The sequence below is a fragment of the Harpia harpyja genome, chromosome 2 (assembly GCF_026419915.1).
Source record: "Harpia harpyja isolate bHarHar1 chromosome 2, bHarHar1 primary haplotype, whole genome shotgun sequence".
Lineage (NCBI taxonomy): Eukaryota > Metazoa > Chordata > Aves > Accipitriformes > Accipitridae > Harpia > Harpia harpyja.
This window is the reverse complement of record NC_068941.1, coordinates 84,002,983-84,024,107: the sequence shown is the minus strand read 5'-3', so window position 1 is coordinate 84,024,107 and position 21,125 is coordinate 84,002,983. Positions and strand designations below refer to the sequence as shown.

The window sequence follows — 21,125 nt, the reverse complement described above, 5'->3', positions numbered from 1 at the left end:
AGACTTTGAACAGGCTGTTTTAAGTTATATCTAATGATTTGCCAGCATACTAGTTTTTGCTGATAAATTATCCACAGCTTTGGCACCAGCCAGCTTATAATTTGAATATGCCAGTTTATATGAATACTTAATGCACGTGTGTTTAAAGCATGAGCAGTAGAAACTCAAGACCTTAACTCCTTAAGTACAAGTATAGACTTGGTTGGGTATCCAGTTGAGGCTAAATGAATTGTGCCTGATGGGGGGAATAATTAAGGCTATCTGCAAGCATTAAGGCTTTTTTTGGCAGTAATAAACAAATCTGTGGTTCTAATTAACTCTTAAAGTTTTGGATGCACCCGTATAAATTCACTATATAAGTGGTTATGCTTTTTTTTTTTTTAAAGGCAGTGTATATCTAAAGCTTTCTAGTCTCTGTGAGATCAGCCTTCTACAATTTTTCTGAATGTATTTTTTTTCAGAAAGACACAATTCAGGGGTTTAGAAATAGTGAGGACAATTTTGCCCACAACAGCCCTCAGATTCACTTGAAAGTGGGCATATAGGTTAAGCTTTGAATGTAGTCTGACAGGTAAGTCTTTTTGCTGGTAAAATGCCTGTCCGTCTTCTGACACTACTAGTTTTAAACTCCTTGTGACAACTTTGTTCCTTCCTGGTGAAGTGGGGCTATCTGGTGATGAACACAGAAGAGGTAATCTTGTAGGCAGGAAATCGATACAGCAGCCTTAAACTGTGTGTATATATTTGTGTGTATGTGTGTGTATACACACACACATATACTTATATCAGGCCAGTTTAATTGTCAGGAAGTTATTCTGAAGTTGTAAGTCAATTAGTCATCTCAGAGTGCTTTGTTCTTACTGGACCTTTTTTGTTTCTTAAGAATTCGTCTTAGCTCAGCTTTGTGCAGTGATATTCCTGGACAGTCCTTTACAGTACTCTTAACTGCGAAGGAAGATACAGAGCTGGATGTTTAGTAAGGAGAATTTTCCTACTAATATTTAGTTGAATTAATTAGCTAACATGTAAATCAGCCTAGAAGAAGGTCTTTGAGTAACAGAGGGAATCTGAAATCAAGCAGAAACAATTCTTTGCATTGAAAATAGACCCCAACAAATGACTGGTTTCTCTTCCACATCCTTAGCAGTTTGTCATTATTTGCTGTGTTTTTCTGTACTCCAGATATCCAGAGAGAAGAGGAGAAGGTGAAGCGGTCAATAAAGGATGCTGCCAAAAAGGGTCAGAAAGATGTGTGTGTGATCTTGGCGAAGGAACTGATCCGCTCTCGAAAGGCCGTAAGCAAACTCTATGCATCCAAAGCTCACATGAACTCTGTTCTCATGGGGATGAAGAACCAGCTTGGTAAGAACAACTACTGAGCGCTTCTAGCTTTAGAGGTGAGGTCTGGGTTTCCATTTTAGAACCGAGGCCAAATGCAGGCAGAGCTTGAATCTGGAAGTAGTCCTACTCTGTGAAAGGCAGCTCATTCCAGTGGGCTTCAGGACGCAGGGAGATTCCTCCTATAGCAGTCCCAGAGGTGTGAGGCTGCTGCAGTTCCACATCCCCGCATCCAGCCGGGCCGAGAACCTGTTCCCAGTAGGCACACTCACCCACACAGGCTCACAGCAGTGCCTTTACCAGCACCCATGTAAACACACGCAGCTTTCACACAAACATGGACAGCTCAGTCCTGGTCTTCCTCTTCAGCTGACTAGGACCGAGGTCCACTAGTAGAACACATATATACACACACAGACAATACATGGGATGTTCCAGTAACTGCTCTCAGACATTCAGTCTAAGCTGGCCAGCTATCTGGTAACTGGCCCCAGATCTCCTCCTCTGCCTGAGCTGCTGGTACCTGGTCCAGTAGGCCCCTGAGGTTTGTGTGTTCCCTGGTCCATCTTGATCCCTCCCATTCTCTACCTTTGGCTGTTCCCCTAAACACCCATAATAAGTTTCTCATGTTCAGTCACATTCCTGCAATCCCCTTAAAAGATCCGTAATAAGTTTTTCCTGAGTCCAAACATGCTCTTTTCCCTCGCATTCTGTAACGAGTCCTGTATTCCTGTAGGCAATACCCCCCTTCAGCCTGCAGGATGTTTCCCCACTGCCCTGTCTGGATGGGTTTCCCACCCTGGGCTCTGGAGTAGTAGCTCCCCAGAGCTCCCAGTTATCTTCCGAGGGTTCCTATCCCTCGTTGTTCCCTAGATCCTTGCTGGCTCTCTGTGTTCCCCCTGATTAGCTACTCAACAGATAATCTAACACTTCTCAGAGCCTGAGGGTTGCAGTGACAGGAGAATCACGTGCTGTGAAACAGAACTCTCTTCTAGTAATTTGGGGCACATTTTCAGTGTGCCTTCCTCAACAGTTTGAATGTGTGCCTAATAACCCTGTATCCTTGTGGAGCCTGTTGTTACTGATTTGGACAGGATCTGTAATGTGAAGTTTATTTCCTTCAGTAGAATTCCCTTCATCTTGTAAATGTTTCTCTAGCAAGAGTCTTAAGACACTTAGTAAGTCCTAAATGGAGATGGGGAGGCAGTGTTTGATTTCCTTGATGTGGATGAATTGATTTGCCCTGCGGCTTAATACCTAGGTCTCTGTAAACCCTACTTGGTCCTTTGTGCTCCCTGAGTACCAGCATATTTCCCTCATTCCTTATCCACATCAGAAATCTGTTGTAATAGACTTCCTTCAGTATTTCCCATACCTTAGAGCGTTTTAGCCTATAACAAGAGCAGAGCAGAAAGCATTAAAGAAAGACAGGGAAAGACTTGGTAGATGTTAACAGGCTACTGAAATATCAGAGTATTCCCCCCAGCCCAGCATTATCCAAGCTGGTTGCTAGTAGATTTTAACACTAGATGAGTGATAAATCAGCAGTTGCAACGTGAACCTTAAGTGTAATCTTAGGACAGGTCAAATGTGGCTCCCATGTACCTCATTCAGGAAAGGGAAGCAGTGGCCATCCTTACAGCTTGAAGTGTCCTTTAAAAGGAAAAACTCAAAGCAGCCTCTTCCTTATTACCGCTACCAGCACCTTCATCTTACTGGGAATGTTCTGATAGGCTTACCTGAGCAATAGGAAGGAATCTAGAATTCAGTCTGGGGCTTCTATTAGCTTGCTTCATCTTGGGAAATGACTGCTAAAGGCAAGGTTTCTGTTAGTTTGTTAACATTACGCTTGTAATGTTCTTAAAGAAATTAAGTATTAAAATGAAAAATAATATATGCTGTACCTTCATTTTGCTTCGTTAAGGAGTGACCATTTTATATACAAACAGGTAAGTTCTCCATGACTAGGAAGCTGTGCAGTTAGGATGGCACAATTCAAGAACCTCAAAGTACCCTTAATTATTACATTTTGATCTTGGTATATCAACATATATGAGAAGAGCTTATAAGCTATATTATGAGAATAGCCTCTGGAAAGAGTATTGTTAAATTCAATTTAAATTACACTGATTTCCTGCTTATCTGCTTCGGTATTAATTTTCTAGCTTACTGTTTGATGTGAAACTGTTGCAGTAGAACTTCTGCCAGAGTTAGCTTCCTCTACCCAGCGTGGGGCAGAGGGTCACTCATTTGGTCAGCAGTCAGCCGTGGAGCTGGACTAGCTCTGCTGGGGAAACCCTCAGCAAGACTTCTGGCTGCTGAGGAGCACAGCTCCTCAGGGATCTCTTGTTATGAACTGGAGGGCAAGTGGGTTGAAATCTTTCTGCAGGCAATTTGGATTGCTCCAGGTAATCATACAGGACCAGTATCTTTGCTAGAAACTTATTTTTTTCCCCAATGTGGGTAGGAGTTGAGCTTTTCCAGGAAGGCAGACAAGAATGAAGCAGCAGGATGTCCATTTCTTTTTTTAATTAAATTGCCTAAATGCAAACAAATTTCTACCCATGTAGGAAGGATATAATTTCTCTGCTTTTGGTGGTGCAGGCATCCTTCAAGCTTTCTCTATGCCTCTGCTTCACAGCTGTCCTGAGAGTAGCAGGTTCATTGCAGAAGAGCACAGAAGTCATGAAAGCTATGCAAAATCTAGTAAAAATCCCTGAAATCCAAGCAACGATGAGGGAGTTGTCCAAAGAGATGATGAAGGTAAGATCTACAACATAAATAAGACCTGGGTGAACAAGAGGTGGTTGTTCAGTGTGCTGGAGTGCAGTGGTGACTGCTTAGGTGGCCCCTTTGTCAGAGGGCTTGTGTGAACTCTGACAAACACAAATTAAAGGAGCACATCAATGGCTGGGGACTTTCTAGCAAGTTAGTGTATGTGGGGAAAACCTGACTCGGCAATACCTGCAACACATTTGGTGTAAAGCTTGAAGCTGAAAAAAGCTGCTCAGGTTGAGGATGGAAGGAGGAAGATCGGTCCCCGTACAGAGTGGTTGCGGCTTGGTCATCCTGGTTCCAAGGGCTGGGGGAGACTGAGGCTCACAGCAGGATTCGTGCCCAGTGACTGCCTGTATCCCTGAGCTTCTGTTTGTTCTGGGGGAGACTGAACTTCCTGATTTCAGGGATGAAAATATATATTCAGAAAGATCCACCACAGGCTATTGTGGAGTGGGAAGCTGAAAGTCCCATCTTAGGCAAGATGGCTAGTCTGATCCTGGGTTTACAACATCTAGCTTATTGTCTCCATGTGATGAAAGTGCTCTGATTATTTTTTCAACTACCAAAATTGCTTTTTCCCCTTCTTACCACTCTAGACTGTTTATTTCAAATCAGAATTTTACCATTGTGCAGGTTGCAGGCCCTGCAGAGGAACACTTTCAAACGCAGAGAGAAAAAAGGGAACCTATGATGTCAAACGCTAATTTTACAGCATATTACACAATTTATGCTTCATGACTGAAGTCTGCAGTTGTACTTCACATTCTTGGAGCAAGCTGGGTTGTCAGTGTTTAGACATGGAGCAACAAGGAATAATAGCTTGAGGGTTTCAAAGTGAGAACACGTGTATTTAATCCTCAATTTTCTTACCGCTTTTCTTGTGTGCCAGTTGCACAGATATGTGCTTAAACGGTAGGCAAGCGTGTTGGCCAACCCTTATGCAAGAGGAGAGCCTTGATCCGGAAAGCTGGAGCAGTGAGCAGGCAGTTGTTAAATGCCTGGATAGGTGTAACCTGATCTCCAAAGTAGGAAGTACGTCCTCTTACCCTGCTGTTTCCAAGGTCATCACGCGCTGCCTTTTTGTTTTCCGCTAGGCTGGTATTATAGAGGAAATGCTGGAGGACACCTTTGAAAGCCTGGAGGATCAGGAGGAAATGGAAGAGGAAGCTGAGATGGAAATTGACAAAATCCTTTTTGAAATTACAGCTGGTGAGTTTGTGTGTGTGTGTGTGTGTGTGTGTGTGTTTGCTGAGAGCAGAGCCTGGCCCCTGCTCTGCTCAACAAGATGCAGCGGTTTAAATCTTCGTCTATTCTGACTTAACGGCACTCTCCCAGTGGTGTCTTCGCCTTTGCTAATAGGCAGAGTGCTCTGACAGACTGGTTTCTCAGGGAATACTGGCTGAGAAGGCTGGTGCGGTTCAGTAAAGCGTAGGTAATACACATCAGCTGATGTCTGTGCAGTTCTGTAATTGAGGCTTTAACAGATCAGTGTTTGTCTGTACAGTGGATCCTCTTAACAAGGTGAAATTTATATGATTGACTAGGTATACTATAATTAATGAAGCCAGGAAATAAACTTGGCTGCATTGCCTTGAGTCTGAGGCTATGTTGTGATTCCTGACTGTAAAATGCTTTTAGTGTCTTGAGTTGTGGGAGGTGTGGAAACCCCCCGCCCCCTTAAAACCAAAACCCACCCCAAACCCCAAGCTTCTGCCTTACAGCTGATGAAGTAGTGATCTGCTGTGTTAGTAATTTGACTTAGATAACGTTTAGAATGCTCCTTACCTGAATTTCTAGTGGCGTGACAAATGCAGGTATTGGAGCTGAGTTCAGCTGGAAGGTGCTGAAAGCCCAGTTCCCCCAGCCCCTGGCTTGTCGCCTTCCCTTGTTTCTCACATCCTGCTTTCCTTTTTTCCATCCTGTTTCCTGGCTGGGAGCAGCTCCCTTCCCGCCGGGTGGGCGGTGGGAGCTCCTCCCCGGCTTGACTGCAGCCACAGAGGCTGGGGAGGGGCTGACAGTCAGTTCTGCTGTGTGTCAGCCAACAGCCCAGGGCTGATCAGCTCAAACAGTTCTGGTGCGTGACCTCTACCAGAAGTGACTGGTTGAATTATTTCAGATGTACCCGAAAGCTGCTCATTCTTAAATCAAGAGGTGATGCACACTAACGAGCCTGCATGTTGTTTGCAGGGGCCTTGGGTAAAGCACCTAGTAAAGTCACAGATGCTCTTCCGGAGCCTGAACCCATGGGAGCGGCCGCCGCTGTGGATGAGGAGGAAGACATTGAAGCAATGCAGTCGCGATTAGCTACCCTCCGTAGCTAAGGATGAAAACGAATGTGTACAGTTTGCCTTTTTTGTTTTGCAATGGGATATTCTGTCCTACCTTCAGAACGCAAAACTTAATATGTGAGAATACTTTATATAATATATAAAACTTTTTTTTCTGTTCCTGGGGATTGTATTCTCCAAGAAACTACTGTAATATACTTCTTCTTGGGGAGTGCAGTCTGTACAGATTATCTGTTTTCTGTTCAGCCCATCTCCCCTGTGAGAGGCTGTGGTGAAATGGCAATGGTGGTGTAACGTTAGGTATTTTTAGATAAAGTCCTGAAGTACATTCTTAGCTTCATGTAGCATCTTTCCCTAAAAGGCACTTTGGTGTAATCTGCTACCAAAAACCTTCAGTGGTATAAGGTTTTTGTTTTTCTGAATCACTACAAATTTTATTAAAGCTGCTTTTAACAGTTGCTGCCATGTATCAGTTCAGTCTGCATCACTGTACTATCTACCTCTAACAGGTCCCTCTTGGTTTTAAATACCTGTTTGGGTTTTTTTTCTTTAGCACATTTAGGGCCTTCACAGCCTAGTTAAAGAAAAGCTTTCAGTTTCAGCTGTTAAGTAGCTGCTCTGTTCCAGCTCTGCCCCAGCATGGTATGTTCATGGGAGAGCCTCACTGAGGAAAGGTGGGGTTAAGGTGATGAGAAATCAGTTGGCAGAGGTAGGAGGTGGGCCTTGACACATGATGGTGCCAGTGAAGTTTCACTGGACCCTGAGGCAGGGGCCAGGCCCAGGGAGGTGATGTGCAGCGCTCTTGAGACAGCGGTTGGGCAGGTCTGATCTACATAATTACCTTTTTCCATCTTTCAAGATTTATAAAAATTAAACCTGGTACACACCAGGCTTCTGAGAACAGTTGTGGCCCATTGCAGCTGCAGAGCAGCAGCATTTGTTCCCCACCTTACTCATCTGCAACCCAGTAATGGAATACAGCAGCTGTAGAGGCAAACAGTTGCTAGCCAGAGATCTTCATCAGGTCTTTTGTTAGTCACTGCAGTACTGCACCAAACAGGAGGTTCACTTCAGCTGTCTGAACATACTCTTTATCATTCCAGGTACTATCACTTCACTATCCCACAACCACAAATGGTGAAAAGCCATCTCCTGCTTACATTACATGTTTTTAGGGTCAAAGGAGAGGTGTCTCTCAAGGAAAAACTTTAGGCGACTTCAGTTTACAAAGCAAGTATCCACTCTGACTCTTAGCAGAACATGTCAATGCCACAAGAACCTCACAGGCAAAGGAAAGAGTTTCTAATTTTAGGGAAGACTTAGTTTTCTTTTGGTAAGTCTATAAATAATTGTATTCCAAGGGCAGAGGAACAGACAAGGCACATGGATGCCTGGAGGGTGTCCAACAACTTCCAGTTTCAGCCATAAAAAGCAGAGGGGCCAAGTGCTGTTCACCCTCACGCCAGTGGGTGGCAAATACAGGCACAGCTGCGGCAGCAAAGTAACCCCAGGGCTGCGTGCTCTTTTGGAGAACTGTGTGATTCAAACCTTCCATCTCCACCCCAAACATTAACAAGAACAGGCAAATGGGACAGTTTGTTTCTTGTGGTCTTAAAAATCCAGAGAGGACAGATCAGGAAGAAAAAAAAAGCAGCTGAAGAGTCAGTAAGATGGGGTAGATAACAGGTGCAAAAAAACCAGATTGAACAATAGTGCATTGGTAAGAAAGTTCAAAATCCAACATCAACAATGGGTCTTTTGATACGTACATAAGTGCGTGTAAGATCAGGGTGGTGACTCATTTCACTGGCTGGGAGGTAAGGTGCCTGTACTCCAGCTCCCCACAAATACTCCAGCTGGCTCCAAGAAAAGCAATTAGACTGCTTTATTTCATTTACCTCAGACTTGATACTGCAAGAAAGAACATTCATTGTCTTTAAGACTACTTAACTAGTTGAAGCATGAAATGCCAGCTGAAGCAACTAGAAACAAGCCAGTCTATTTGCTGTCAAGCAGAGATGGAGAGGAGTTCTCACTGAACACAGGGACAAAGTTGCTGATCTTAAATTCTGCTAACAGCATAAGCCAAGTGAACCAGAACATTTCCCTGCACAAGGAGAACACTGCAGCACTTCCATTGCCTCAGTTCCTCACCCAGCATTACGGATCTTGACACAGTGAGCTGTTAATGGTCAGGTAAAGATCCACAGACCCTACACACGAAGGGACACAGACAGCCCAGGCCAGACAGTAACCACACACCAACTTCATTTATGTTTCTGTTCTGCTGCTTCAGTTGCTCTGGGGGCCTGCTTTTGTCTCAATTTTGAGAGGCAGGAAGCAGATGCACCTATTCACAGCAGACAAACCTTTCATGAGCCCACTTCATTCTGACCTGAGAGACTTACTCCCTGCAAGTCACTGCAGCCTCTGCTCCGCTTCAGATACTGAGGGATGGGTAAGAGGAAGTTTCTTTGAAAAAAAAAAAAACCACCAAAAAACCCCCCAAAAGAACAACAAAAAAACCCAACCACAAAACACCAAAACTGTCACCTGCAACAGAACAGTTAATGCTGATCATTAGTAGCAGGTGAAGTACTACAGGGAGGGGAAATTTGCACAGAGTTTGTCAATTTGTTGCTAACTAGGAAGTTCCCCTTCTGCCTGGCTCTTCCCAACAGCTATCCTGCACACTTCAGTGCTGGAAAGGACACTGAAGAACAGAAGGGTTCATTTTATCTTGGCTTACCGTGTTCAATGAGATGTGCTTTTTCCACTCTTGAAGCCTGTGCCTGTTTCAAGTTTGATGATGTTTTCAGTCTAATTTTGGAGCAATGTGTGTGCCATTTAAGACTGAAGCTACAAAACTCATTTGATACGGACCATAGTACTGGCATTGGCTGAGAAGCAGTAGTCAAACTAAGTCATGCTTTGGTTAACCAAAAAAAAGCTGTAAGACAGATCCTCTAGACAGATCGCTAAATTCAATACCCTAACCCTTCAGATACATTAAAAGCAGTATATGATACACAACTTGCTTTTGCATTTCAAAGCACTGCATCAAATTAATTACATTTTAAAGAGTCAATTGAAGAAGCCAGGCAAGGAACAATATCTGAAATAGAAGAATTTTATGTAGTCCATTCAGTGTTAAAAACCAGAGAATCAAACATCAGTTCAAATTAAAGAGCAGTTTCAAACAGAAGACATTTGATTAAAAGTTTCTCTTAACATTTAGAAATTTAAATACATTTACCTAAAGATGGTTAACCCCCATCTCTATGTTACTATACAATAGCTTAAAGCTACTTTTAAATGCTAGTTCTATGTTAATGTGAAATTCCAGAACTGCATTCTTAATTTTATGTAAATGGATTATTAACTTGGGTGACTCCGTACTTCCTCCCACCCCAAAATAAATTTTAAAAATTGGGCTTTACAACGTCTTGAATAATATTTTTCAAATGAGTAATTTGGAATAGTTTCCGACAGTTCTATAGGAGGTATTTTGTACAGTCTGGAGAGCAACTCCATATAAAGTTCTATTGCAACTGAGCATTCACAGTATGCCACAGTCCATACATATTACTACATATACATATCAGGTTTGTAAACATTGGAAGAATACACAGAACATAGTACCACGATCCTCTGGTACTGCTGAAAGGAAGATGAGGTAACATTCATATAATCTCAAAGTCCACAGAGGTCCTGACTGAGTAGTTAAAACAGCTGCCAGTGCTTCTGTTTCATAGTGTGTGGTTAAGGCTTTCTACTTTACGGTCTGCTAAGGCTGGATTCATTAGCTCTCAGTATCCCAACTGCATCTTTAACAGCATGGTATATGACATTCTTCACCTAGGAGGAAGAGAGAAGGCGTTCAGTTTTACAAGTAAACAGCATGGTTAGGGTCAGGTTGGAAGCCTCTGACATACAAAAAACACCTGCACAACTTCCCCACATCCCCACACCCCATGCAGCTCTCCATTCAGTTTAAATGTGCTCATCTGCACAACCTTCATGTAAGTCACTAACTTGTGAAAATAAGGTTCAAATTCTAACAGGATATAAACTGAAACCCTGTAGCCTGAGGAGAGTATTGCAAGCTCAGCTAGAAGGAAAACAAAAGAAAAAGGAGGAGGAAACATTTCAAAAGAATCTCAGGAGAAGCTTCAGAAGGCTTCCTCAAAACTACTAAAAATCAATTACAATTCAAAAGCCTATGAAAATTCCTCTTCAAGATCCAATGCATTAAAGCTGATCTGAACATGAAAGCAACTTGGGTCATGGTGGACACACCCACCCCTTATGGGTTTGGTGAGGGTTGTTTGTTGTGGGTTTGGTGGGGCTTTCTGAAAGGCTTAAGAGGGGCAGGCTTCATCTTGAGCATTGGCGAGTTACCTGCAATTTATCTTCATGGTTCGTATGCGTATGCGACAGATATCTAAATTCCTGAGTGAGCCAGAAGCAGTGTTTGACATGCTCTGGGGATACAAAGTCTTCTGCAACTTTAATACAACTGTACAAATTATGAACCTGGAGAGAAGAAACAAGCATTAGCCGTGTGCTCTGAAGTCTGCCCAAGTGGTCAGGCTGTAACCGTGTCCCTGGTCCTTGCCTGGTGTGGAGCTCCTGCTGGAATGAAAACTACATCTCCTAGAAACTGTACAATAGCCCAGCCTTGAACTCCATACTCTTGATGAAGGCGTTTTCTTAGAGGTCGGTCCAAGTACCAACTCTGATCATGAATGGGATCGTGATCTACAGGGTTTTCTTGACCTTGTTCTTCCGCAACCTGGAAAGTCACAAGACAACAGGTATTATAATATACCAGTCTTACTGGATAATTAAGGTGTATCTGTGGTATTCTGTATGCACGCATGCCAGGGTGATTTGCACTGTGTGTTCAGGTGGAAGAGTATACAATGAAAGGTTTGGATTCTTACTCAGTCCTTAGTTTGTCAAGGCTTCATAATTTCCCAGTCCCTCTTGCTTCACAGTCACATTGCAAAGGTAGATATAGGAAATGCAAGTAAACCCAATTTACAGGAAGAAGAAACAGAAGGGTTAAATGACTCACGTGTGTTCACAGTGGGGACCACTGTCATATACAGGATCAATACTCTTACACTGCTATAGCCTGTAACTGGAAGAAACTACCGAGTGTGGAATTCAGCAGGTGTCTGCCCTGAGGCCAGCATTAGTCAGTGTGCTCACTGACCAAAACAGAGGATGTGAACCAGATACAAGAAATACAATGCTGGGAGGCACAACAAGCACTTTAGAAGAGAAAATTGAGGGCTGTGGGGAGAGAATTTCTACAGAAACTTCCAGTATAAATCCAATTTGCTGTGGCAATCATTTACACCCAGGACTGTATAGCCCAAAAACTCATTTGGGAGGAGATAAACAGCTTGGTTCTACTCCAAGACAAGCTGCCAAAACTCAAAATGCCAATGCCTATCAAATTCAGTATCATGTTTTATCAAGTATAAGATTTGTTCTTGGTTAATACTAAACAAATCTGCTGTAGCCTAAGCTTCTGCCCAAGACAGTAGTCAGGCTGACAAAGCCAAGAGTTGTTCAGATCATCCCATTTATCCTTTTAAACATCAACATATTAGCTCTTTCCACTTTTAGAGCACCAAAGAAGTTCCAGAATTAAGACCACCAAGAACTCTGGACCATTTGTGGTGAATTTAAGTACTGAAACAAGCCCTTTTGGATGTAGTGTCACATCTCTACTAAACCTTTAACTCCCATGAAAACATCACCCAAAATAACTTGTTCTTTTCCCTTAATCCAAACCTCATAAAGGTATGGAAAAAAAAAAAGGCAGGAAAAGGGAGAGAATGAGAAAGAACTTCATGTACCACATATTGCTCTGACATTTCCCAAGAACATTTTAAGAAGGATCTAGTTTAAGATTAAACTGTGGTTTTGCTTAAATCTAAACCAGCTATTTTTTTGTTCATTACATAACACCATTACTTGTGCTGTAAGAAGTGTGGGCAAAAGCAGTGTATCTACATAGAGGATAACTTCAACCTTCAACTTGCTACCCTTCTCAGATCCTGCAAGATTCATGGCACATGAGTAGTTTTGTCTGGGACACAACACAAGTACATTTGTTTCCAGAACAACTGGGATAGGAAGGCAGAGAAAAGCCCAAGGATACATATTTGCAAGCCCACACAGACAGAAGATCAGGGTTTTTTTAAGATTAATGGCTTACCTTTTTAAGGAATTCACGTATCTTCTCTGTATCTTTAGCAGCATAAATGTGCCACAGAGCTCCAGGTTTTTCTCGACTTTCAGTAAAACGCTTAATTGTCAATTCATCAGAATCACCATCTTGTATGGTTTTAAGCACTTCTGTTGAGAATAAATACGAGCAGTTACACTAAAGCACCTTCCCACCAACCACAGAAATAATCTCCCAGAACACAAAAAAGACTTTACCTTCTTCTTGATCAGCCTGGCCTTTGGGGATACCCACATAAACCATAACATTAGCTGCATCAGACACATCTAAATGGAGGTTTGTTGTGCCATATTTTCTATCCTCTGGTGTTATTAAGCCTGGAGGAAGAAAAAAAAGAATAGCAGGTACATTAGTAAGACAGAAAACCAAAACAACAACAACAATGACAAAAAAAACCTTATGCCACTCTCAGCAGCACTATCTGAAGGGACCAGAGAGTTTTCACTTTTATCAGCAAATGATTCCAGTACAGCAATATATTTTATATCCAGGACCTTGCCCCATCTTGTTTGTGTCTTCCCAAGCAATCAGTTTACAGGCTGACACATTGATCCACACCTATCCCTAGCCTGTATGATATATCAAAGTCACATTTAAGGCCTTCTAGAAGGTTTCTATAGTAGTTTAAAACAAAGTATTCTCAGAAAGTCTCCTTTTCACTCTAAAAGGCAGCTCCTACAGTATTTACTAGCCACGATCTCTTTGCTGGCTATGATCACACTTAGTTTTAAATGCCTTTTGAGTGACAGCAGATGAACTAGCCATGGAAAGAACTGCTCCAGAAGAGATTAAAAACTAAATGATACAGCCCAAAAAGGAGAAGTAACAGAAGTGATACAGCCAAAAGTAGCAAAACAACAAATACATGTTCCCAGCTATAGGAAAGAGAGGCTGTGTGTACACATGTGGAACAAGTTGAGAAGACTGGGAATAAATATTATTGGCTTGAAACCACCTGGACAAAACACATTTAATAAAATCATATAATGCTCTGGACATCACTAATACCTGTAGGTAAGCCAAAGTTAGGCTTTCAGATCAATGGGATTAATCAAATTGTTTACAACAGCAAGGATGCATTTAATTTACAGTAAATTTTAATTTGAACGTGTGGTCAATGTGACATTTAGAGTGAAAAATTCCTTACCGTACGCATTGTACATCTTTGGGCCCAAATCTGGTCGTACAAAATAGTTAGGAAGTCGAGAGGCAAGGTTGAGCTTGCCGCCTCTCCTAGTGTATTCTGGCAATGGAATATTTTTCATCAAATCATCAAACCTAAAGTAATACAGCACAATTTAACATTAGGAACTGATAAAAAAAGCAGACTAAAATAGACTGCAGCAAAAGCTTTCTCCAGTCAAGAAACTGTACTCCTTCCCCCAGGGGGTTTACTGGACACCATGAAAAGGAAAAAAACAAGCAAGGTACAGGAATGTAGCAGATAAACAAACTTAACTGCTCTGGAGTAATGTTATTTCCTTGTGTAATCATCTTAACTAATATCAAATCGAGTAAGTCAGAATACTTAAAGTTCAGCAAAAAATAAGCTTCAACTGAACTTAAGATTCCAAAATGACTCAGGCTTTTAGAAGGCTTCCAAAAGTTTAACCAATCCTTAGCAATTTTAGGTACTCACTTTACTTGACAACAAATACAATGAACTACATAAAAATTTATCATAAAACTTGTTTAGCATTTCCAGCTATGTCAGGCATCTCTGAGAAACAAAATGGTTCACATGTGACGAACTGCTTCTCAAAGCTGAAGCAGGTGTCAAAACGTAACAGTATTCCTATATTCCATTATTTTGGGGGTGTACCACACAAAATGATGAGCAGTTTCTTTGTAAATTCATACCGAGAAGGCATCATATCTCTGAAGTCTTCTCCTGGAGGCCAGTCTTTAAGCTTCAACACCATTGGCTCTCCTTCTTCTGTTCTCAGGCGACCTATTGTCAAATATTAACAAGTCTTAGTTTTTAACAGTTGTACAACTCAAAATCCAAAGAATCAAGATAAAGAAATACTTATTGTAGTTTAAAATCATGTTCATTCCAAAACTATTTATGTAGAACTGAAGACATACAAGTTCATCTGACACCACAGTTGGGTATTACTGTGGTGACAAACGTGTTATGATGGAAGAATTCAGACTAGACAAGTAACCTTTACCAGCTACCCTGCCCAAGCACTTCCTACAATTTAGCTCAGGCAACTGTTTTGTGTTTGAGGCTAGAGTAGCTGATGATAAAGCCAGATCTTTTCAAAGATCAAGTAACAGAAAAGAAAGGTGTTAGTGAGCCTTCCAGCTCCCAACTCTTCTTGCCCCAAGTACCAAATTCTGTAAGTTTACATCACACAAACAGATGAAGTAGAACTCCAGATGCCATGGCAAGTACTATTTCTCCTAGAAAAAGTTTGTTTTCACCTAGAAGGGAAAACAATGCTAAACCTCATGCTCGCCTCCGCTAAACCCTTTTTTATACAAAATAACTTTAGTTCCTTAGGAACAAAAGGCACCTGCAAGTTAAAACAGCAGAACCCAATTACTGTGCGAGCACCAACCCTACACATGCTCTTTTATGCTTCACTCAACTGGTCAAAAAAGCTGACAGGTGAATCTACTTGCTAGGGAGATCCCAAACTTTCTCAGAATGCTTCCCCAAAAGACTAAAGGCAGCCAAACGTACTCCTGTAGGAGAGTACTCCATGGGGCTGACAGTTTCTATCCAGTCCACCATCCCACAAGCATACACCGTGAGAATACACTGCAGACACACTGTCCGGGATGAAGGAAAAGCCTGGAACATCTTTTACGCTGCTTAATGATGACAAGTTGGTGCTAGGGCAAAATTATTGCTGCTGAATATTTTACCTATTGGAACAAAAATTCACACTACTTACTTGAAATATCTTCAAATCCATCCCAAAAATCCCCCACAGTAGCTCCAGTAATGATTTCATTGGTCCTGCAGTTAACCAGATCTACTTCCTGCTGGCCAAATTCCTTCCTAAAGGACTCAGGTCTCCAGAGGTCTGCATTTAATTTGTGATGCACTCCTGACACCATTACAGGCTATGAAGAAGAAGAATACATTCAGAAGAATTATTAAACACCAAAAATTCTAATTCCAACCAGAATAGGGTAATGCATAAAACGTACTGAACATTTGAACACAGGCACTTTGTGAACACTGTATTTCCTAAAATAAATGCTCAGCCTGCCTTACCAGAATTATGCCATGCATTTGATCATTCTTTATTTCAAGCTATAAGGCAGCTTTTTATAGAGAGCCATAAATTCAGCAGTGTGTTTAGAAACTGATTTCAAATAGTAAAACATACACCCTTTTATCCAAGGATCTAACACTGTTCACGTAGTACATTTTCTGAAGGTTTAGCGTTGCTTATTATCATTGCAGTAAGTTTGTACCTGCACTTCAATTAAATGGCAAAGTACATGAACAGAAAATGGAAAAAAGCAGAAAAACTTAAATACCTGTCCCTGCTTCCAGCACTCCCTGAAGACATTCCAGTTACTTTCATTGTTGGGATCTTGAAGACATAGCAAGCGGTTATCACATAACCAGTAGTGAGGCGTATCAAACCCCATTATTGTAGGCTTTATAGTCAATCCTTGAGGTTTCTTAGGCAAATCTGTAATGGTTCTATTTTGCACCAGGGAAGCAAAAATGTCATCAAGGATTTTGGGTGTACTTTTGAGTCCATTGTCTGACTGATTTAAAAAAAAAAAAAAAAAAAAAAGAGAGAAAGAACAAAAACAGAAGTTGGTGCACTTTTCTGTTGCCTTGACCTACAGACTTCAAAGAAGATATTTGCCACTTTCACAATTTTTCACTTGAGCTCACAGTTGTGCAGAGAAACAAAAATCTGCAGAACTTTGCTGTTTAGAAACTCACCATCATTAAATGCCAATGCCATTTCTGACACTTTGTCTACAGCATTCTGGCATAACAACTTTACTCTGATTTACATTTCAGCAGTGCTGCAGAAAACCATGAAATACAGCACGAACAGGACTTTCTTTATATCAAGAACAGAAATGCAGTTTCAACAGGGAACTCTCAAGCACAGTATTATACCCCACCATTTTGAAGTCATATCTGTAAGAGCAAACAAAGCCCAGGAACATCTGAAGTGAAACAGTCTGCAAATGAGGTATGAGAAAGACAGTCACCCACCACAGAATCTTTTTCCCTCCATCTCCAAGTTGCTTGATGCTTCTTTTTTGAGGCTAATGAACATGCCAATCAATGCACCTGCCAGACACTAGCCTAAGTAACTTAATCTACTTTATCACTTGGTTCCCGACCCCTCACCAAGTAAGCCTTGCTGGCAGTACCACGAAGCTATTCCTCTAGAAAGCACTAACTGGAGCACTGCAACGTAGAAACTGAATTAAGTCTTTTTTCCCAAATGAAGACAGAATTTTACCTACTGTGACTAACGTTCATGGTAGTTGTTCACGGGTTTAGAACAGTAGTTTAAGTCTGGTATCAACTCAAACCTGTAAAACAAAATTTTTCACATACCTTTCCTCCAGAAGAGTTCAAGAGGTTCCGCAAGAAACCTGTGTTATTGTTGCTCACGGGTGTTAATATTGCACTGTTGAATGTCTGCAGGGCTGCAGCAGGCTTAGCTAAACTAGGGAGTGTCTGAAGAGGTTTATTTTCATTCTTTGAAATAGGTATGAGGAGTTTCTCTGAAATGAAGAAAAGAGCACATCTGAGAATGAAGCAAGGATTAATCCTCTGAACCACGAGAAGCATATGCTTTGGAATTTTTTTTAAAGACAACAAGATACTCCCACATGCATACATGTATGTATGTACATACATGTATAAATCATCTCAATACATGCAGATGAAATACTCCTTTCACTTAACTTTCTTCAATACTCCAAAGTTTTTTAAAATCACACATTCTAAAGTAAATGCATTCTCAATTTGAATTTTCAAGAATATTTGCATCTATGGGATATTAATCCAGTCTTAAAAAAATATATATATATGCTAACCCTGCCAGGTTTTATTCCAAGTCATTGCCATGGACCAGTTTTGCGGTACAGGCATAGAACACCCATCCCAGCAGGCAGATTATATCATTCTCAATGCAAGATATTGCTGGGTCTGATCTATATTCTTCTGACAAACAGCCACAAAGGGTTTACTCTTCAGTGGTTCTGCACATACCTTTGTTTTCTTTATTCACGTTTCCACTTGTTAGATTTGATAACCAACTTAATGAAGGAGAAGTATTTACTGAAGCAGTTTGTTTACTTCCAATTGCTGACTTTAGAGGAGGATCATGTGTAGTGACTTGTGGGCTCAGGACAAAGCTGTTATGTTGAAGGCTGGTCCTCTCTCCAGGTACCAAGTTCTGAAAAAACAAAGTGAGAACTTGATTAGACACAAACACACTCTACTCAGAAAAGGGAAGCAAGCAATAAACATGTCCAAATTAATTCTTTTGCCAAAAAAATGGTTCGGCCCTTCAAAAAATATCTCATCGCCACAAGAGGTCAGCATTGCATCTCAGTACCAGCCAGAGATGACAATCCAGGAGGATTCAGGATCTCCAGATTTTAAGAGCAGGCCACAGAGTCCATCACCCCTCAAGACAAGCACAGAAAGCCGAGTTCCCAGATGCATTTTCTAGGGAACCAAATGCCATTTTAATAGCAGGACTCTCACAAGTCTAGTGATTGCTAATGTTCAGACCAGGGCTACGCTGGAGGTCTAGTTCAGTAGACTAAAACAAATACGTAGCGCTCCTAAATTTTTATCTTAAGAAGGTGGCAAAAGTCTGCTCACCTGACAGGTCTAAAGTACACCTGCATATGAGTGCAGCACTGGCCTGGCCAGCACAATCCGAGCACAGGACTACTGTACATCTCCTATGCAGCCGATTTATCTACTCATTTGGAGACTTTAAGTAATAGACTAACCAGAACTACTGCTTTGGCCTGGGATTCCTGCATGACTGGCTAAATTTCTTCTCTCTGCTCAAATACTTCCCAGTCAAGAAATTATTCTGCACCTGTGTCTGCCTATTGCTATGTTCTTTATTTCATCTCTTAATGACTGCTGATGCTTGGTAAAGATTCCAAACATGACATAACATAAATTGCTACAAACTTTAATAATCTTATCCTCATACAACCACTGCAGTACCTAATTTTACAGAAAGAGAGGTATAGATAAATTTCAATGCAGCTGATTGTCCAGGGTCATAGAGGAAATCTTTTGAAACAGAAGACTGAAGCTAGGTCAGTTGTAGGCTAACTTTTGAATCATGTAAACATCTTCCTGCTTTTAACACATCAAAATATTTTTCGTCTCTTCTGTTGATTACCAACACCAAAACCAAGTTCAGCCTGCTACTTACACTTGAGATACCACATTTACTCTCAAAATAAGTTTACAAATAAGCATACAACAAAATTAAAATTACTTAATTCAGCTGGTTTCTTGTAAGATGCTGCAAAACTAAGCCATAAATTTGTGCTCTATTTTTAAAAGAAAAATACTACATCCATTTACAGATAAACATATGGTAGAATTTTGTTTGTTTGGCATTGGGTTTTTTTTTTTTTTTTTTTTAATATAATGAGCAGCAAACATTCCATCAGGATTCCCAGAGAAGTCAGTGCTTCTCCATACTGCTCTAGCCTTCAATTTTATTCATGTTTAGTTCTTGTATGAATTCTAGTGCTCCTCCACCCTACTTATTCTTTTAGATGCTGCATGTATTACATGTCCAGGACACAAGGGATAGCCTACGCTTTACAACCATTCCCACTAGTCTGTACTTAAGACAGTTCTCTTAAGGGTTCTCTCAGTCTAATCCTATTTTTGCTCTAAAAAATCCTGAGCATTTTTCAAGGATAGGTCACTTACTGAGGCATCAGTGTGTCAGAAGGGACACAATGAGATTTTCCCTAAAACTTAAAAAAGAACTGAACCAGAAAGATGAATATTGAATACAGATTTTGAACAAAAACCTACATGGTAAGGTTATCAGTAGTAGTCAGGATTGGCATACCTACAAAGTCAATTAACATAGGCTTCCAATATGGGTAGTAGCCTGAGGCAAACCTGTACTACACAGACATAGTGTGAGACAGTAGCAATACCTGTTTTGAATCCTCCTTTAGAGTTGGCTTTGATAGCACCTTGAACTGCTTATTTGCACAAGGACAATTTGCCTTTATTCCCCATTTTGTTCTTATAGAGTGAACAATATCACCAACATCGTAGAGAGCTGAAGGAAAAGAGTCATTAATGAGCTCACATGTAATTAGAACATCCAGCATTCAATAAGACTTTTTAAAAAATTGTGTATGCTATGCAGGTAAACAATAGTACGTGAACACAGTTCATTAAACAAGACGTTTTGCTACTTCTTTGTAAAGGTCAAAGATAATAAAATAGTATTAAGTACACAGGCTGTTCCAGTCTTTGGACAATAAATACTAAGCTTTTACTAACTTTATTACTAAAGAACCCCCCTCAGTACGATATCAACAACATACAAAAGACAGCAAAAGCCTATAGCATTTTTTCATCCCAATCAGATATTTAAAATACCTTTTCCGGGAATTATTTGTGTAGGCATTAGATTCTCTGGTTCATGTACCTGCCCCTTCACACATTTAAACCAGGAGAAAGTATCTGAGTCATCATCTGTAAAAAAAAAACCATTAAATTGTTTTATTAGTACATCTTTCATCCTCCTCTGGAAAGCTACGTATTTTACTATTATTGGTATACCAAACCACAGGTCTACAACATGTTCTTTTTGTTGGGAAGGCTTATTGTCTTGTTGTTTAAGGTTGTTATTGACTTCCAAGTTCAAAATACAGGTTTTCTTTCCCCTCTCCCCCCTTTGTTTAAAGTAGCAATATGCATTCTCACCTTCATGTAAGCTTTTTTTCTTCATCCTATAACAATCCACACACACGCCAAAGCCACACTTAGAGCAGACCCAATGAAGGTTGAAGATTGTGGTGTCACAGACATCACACATTTCTCGAACTCCACGAACTGCACGCTTCCAGGCTACCTGTCCTGTGGTAATTGACAGATTAGTCAAAGTGTTAGTTTAAACAAAACAAAATATTTGCAACTTAAGTATAGCTACATTGAAACACTTCAGTGATATAAGACTCAGACTTGGTTTTGCACTGAAACTCCAAAACAAAGCCTTTGCTGTTACAGATTCAGAGAAGTAGGTCCAAAACAGTGTCTAAGCAATCAAGACCATTTTGCTTTCTCCTGTACAGCACCAACTGCATCTCTTACTCCTGACGTGTATTTGTCCAAGTTAACACACGCACTGCTACCATTCTCATAAGTGAAATTCCACAGCTAACCTAGAAAAAAATTAAGCTTAGCTTGCTAGTAGTAACTTAATGTCTAGCTTGGCACAACC

General features: G+C 40.9%; 2 protein-coding genes across 4 annotated transcripts in view; one reads left to right on the top strand and one right to left on the bottom strand.

Moving 5' to 3' along the window:
* Nucleotides 1–6,862, top strand: part of LOC128138962 (charged multivesicular body protein 3) — a 35,919-nt gene extending 29,057 nt beyond the window's left edge. For both annotated transcript variants that reach the window (XM_052780778.1, XM_052780777.1), the window contains 4 exons: nucleotides 1,183–1,362; nucleotides 3,980–4,101; nucleotides 5,211–5,325; nucleotides 6,304–6,862. In XM_052780778.1, the coding sequence (XP_052636738.1) occupies nucleotides 1,183–1,362; nucleotides 3,980–4,101; nucleotides 5,211–5,325; nucleotides 6,304–6,437 (551 nt within the window). In that variant the 3' untranslated portion in view covers nucleotides 6,438–6,862. The remainder of the gene's footprint in view (nucleotides 1–1,182; nucleotides 1,363–3,979; nucleotides 4,102–5,210; nucleotides 5,326–6,303) is intronic.
* A 2,656-nt stretch (nucleotides 6,863–9,518) lies between these two features.
* Nucleotides 9,519–21,125, bottom strand: part of KDM3A (lysine demethylase 3A) — a 31,847-nt gene continuing 20,240 nt past the window's right edge. For both annotated transcript variants that reach the window (XM_052780770.1, XM_052780769.1), the window contains 14 exons: nucleotides 20,609–20,761; nucleotides 20,282–20,377; nucleotides 19,828–19,955; nucleotides 17,885–18,071; nucleotides 17,225–17,394; nucleotides 16,171–16,407; nucleotides 15,576–15,747; nucleotides 14,530–14,620; nucleotides 13,817–13,947; nucleotides 12,867–12,986; nucleotides 12,640–12,779; nucleotides 11,023–11,199; nucleotides 10,806–10,940; nucleotides 9,519–10,262 (listed from right to left, as the gene is read on the bottom strand). In XM_052780770.1, coding sequence (XP_052636730.1) covers nucleotides 10,182–10,262; nucleotides 10,806–10,940; nucleotides 11,023–11,199; nucleotides 12,640–12,779; nucleotides 12,867–12,986; nucleotides 13,817–13,947; nucleotides 14,530–14,620; nucleotides 15,576–15,747; nucleotides 16,171–16,407; nucleotides 17,225–17,394; nucleotides 17,885–18,071; nucleotides 19,828–19,955; nucleotides 20,282–20,377; nucleotides 20,609–20,761 — 2,018 coding nt within the window. In that variant the 3' untranslated portion in view covers nucleotides 9,519–10,181. The remainder of the gene's footprint in view (nucleotides 10,263–10,805; nucleotides 10,941–11,022; nucleotides 11,200–12,639; nucleotides 12,780–12,866; nucleotides 12,987–13,816; nucleotides 13,948–14,529; nucleotides 14,621–15,575; nucleotides 15,748–16,170; nucleotides 16,408–17,224; nucleotides 17,395–17,884; nucleotides 18,072–19,827; nucleotides 19,956–20,281; nucleotides 20,378–20,608; nucleotides 20,762–21,125) is intronic.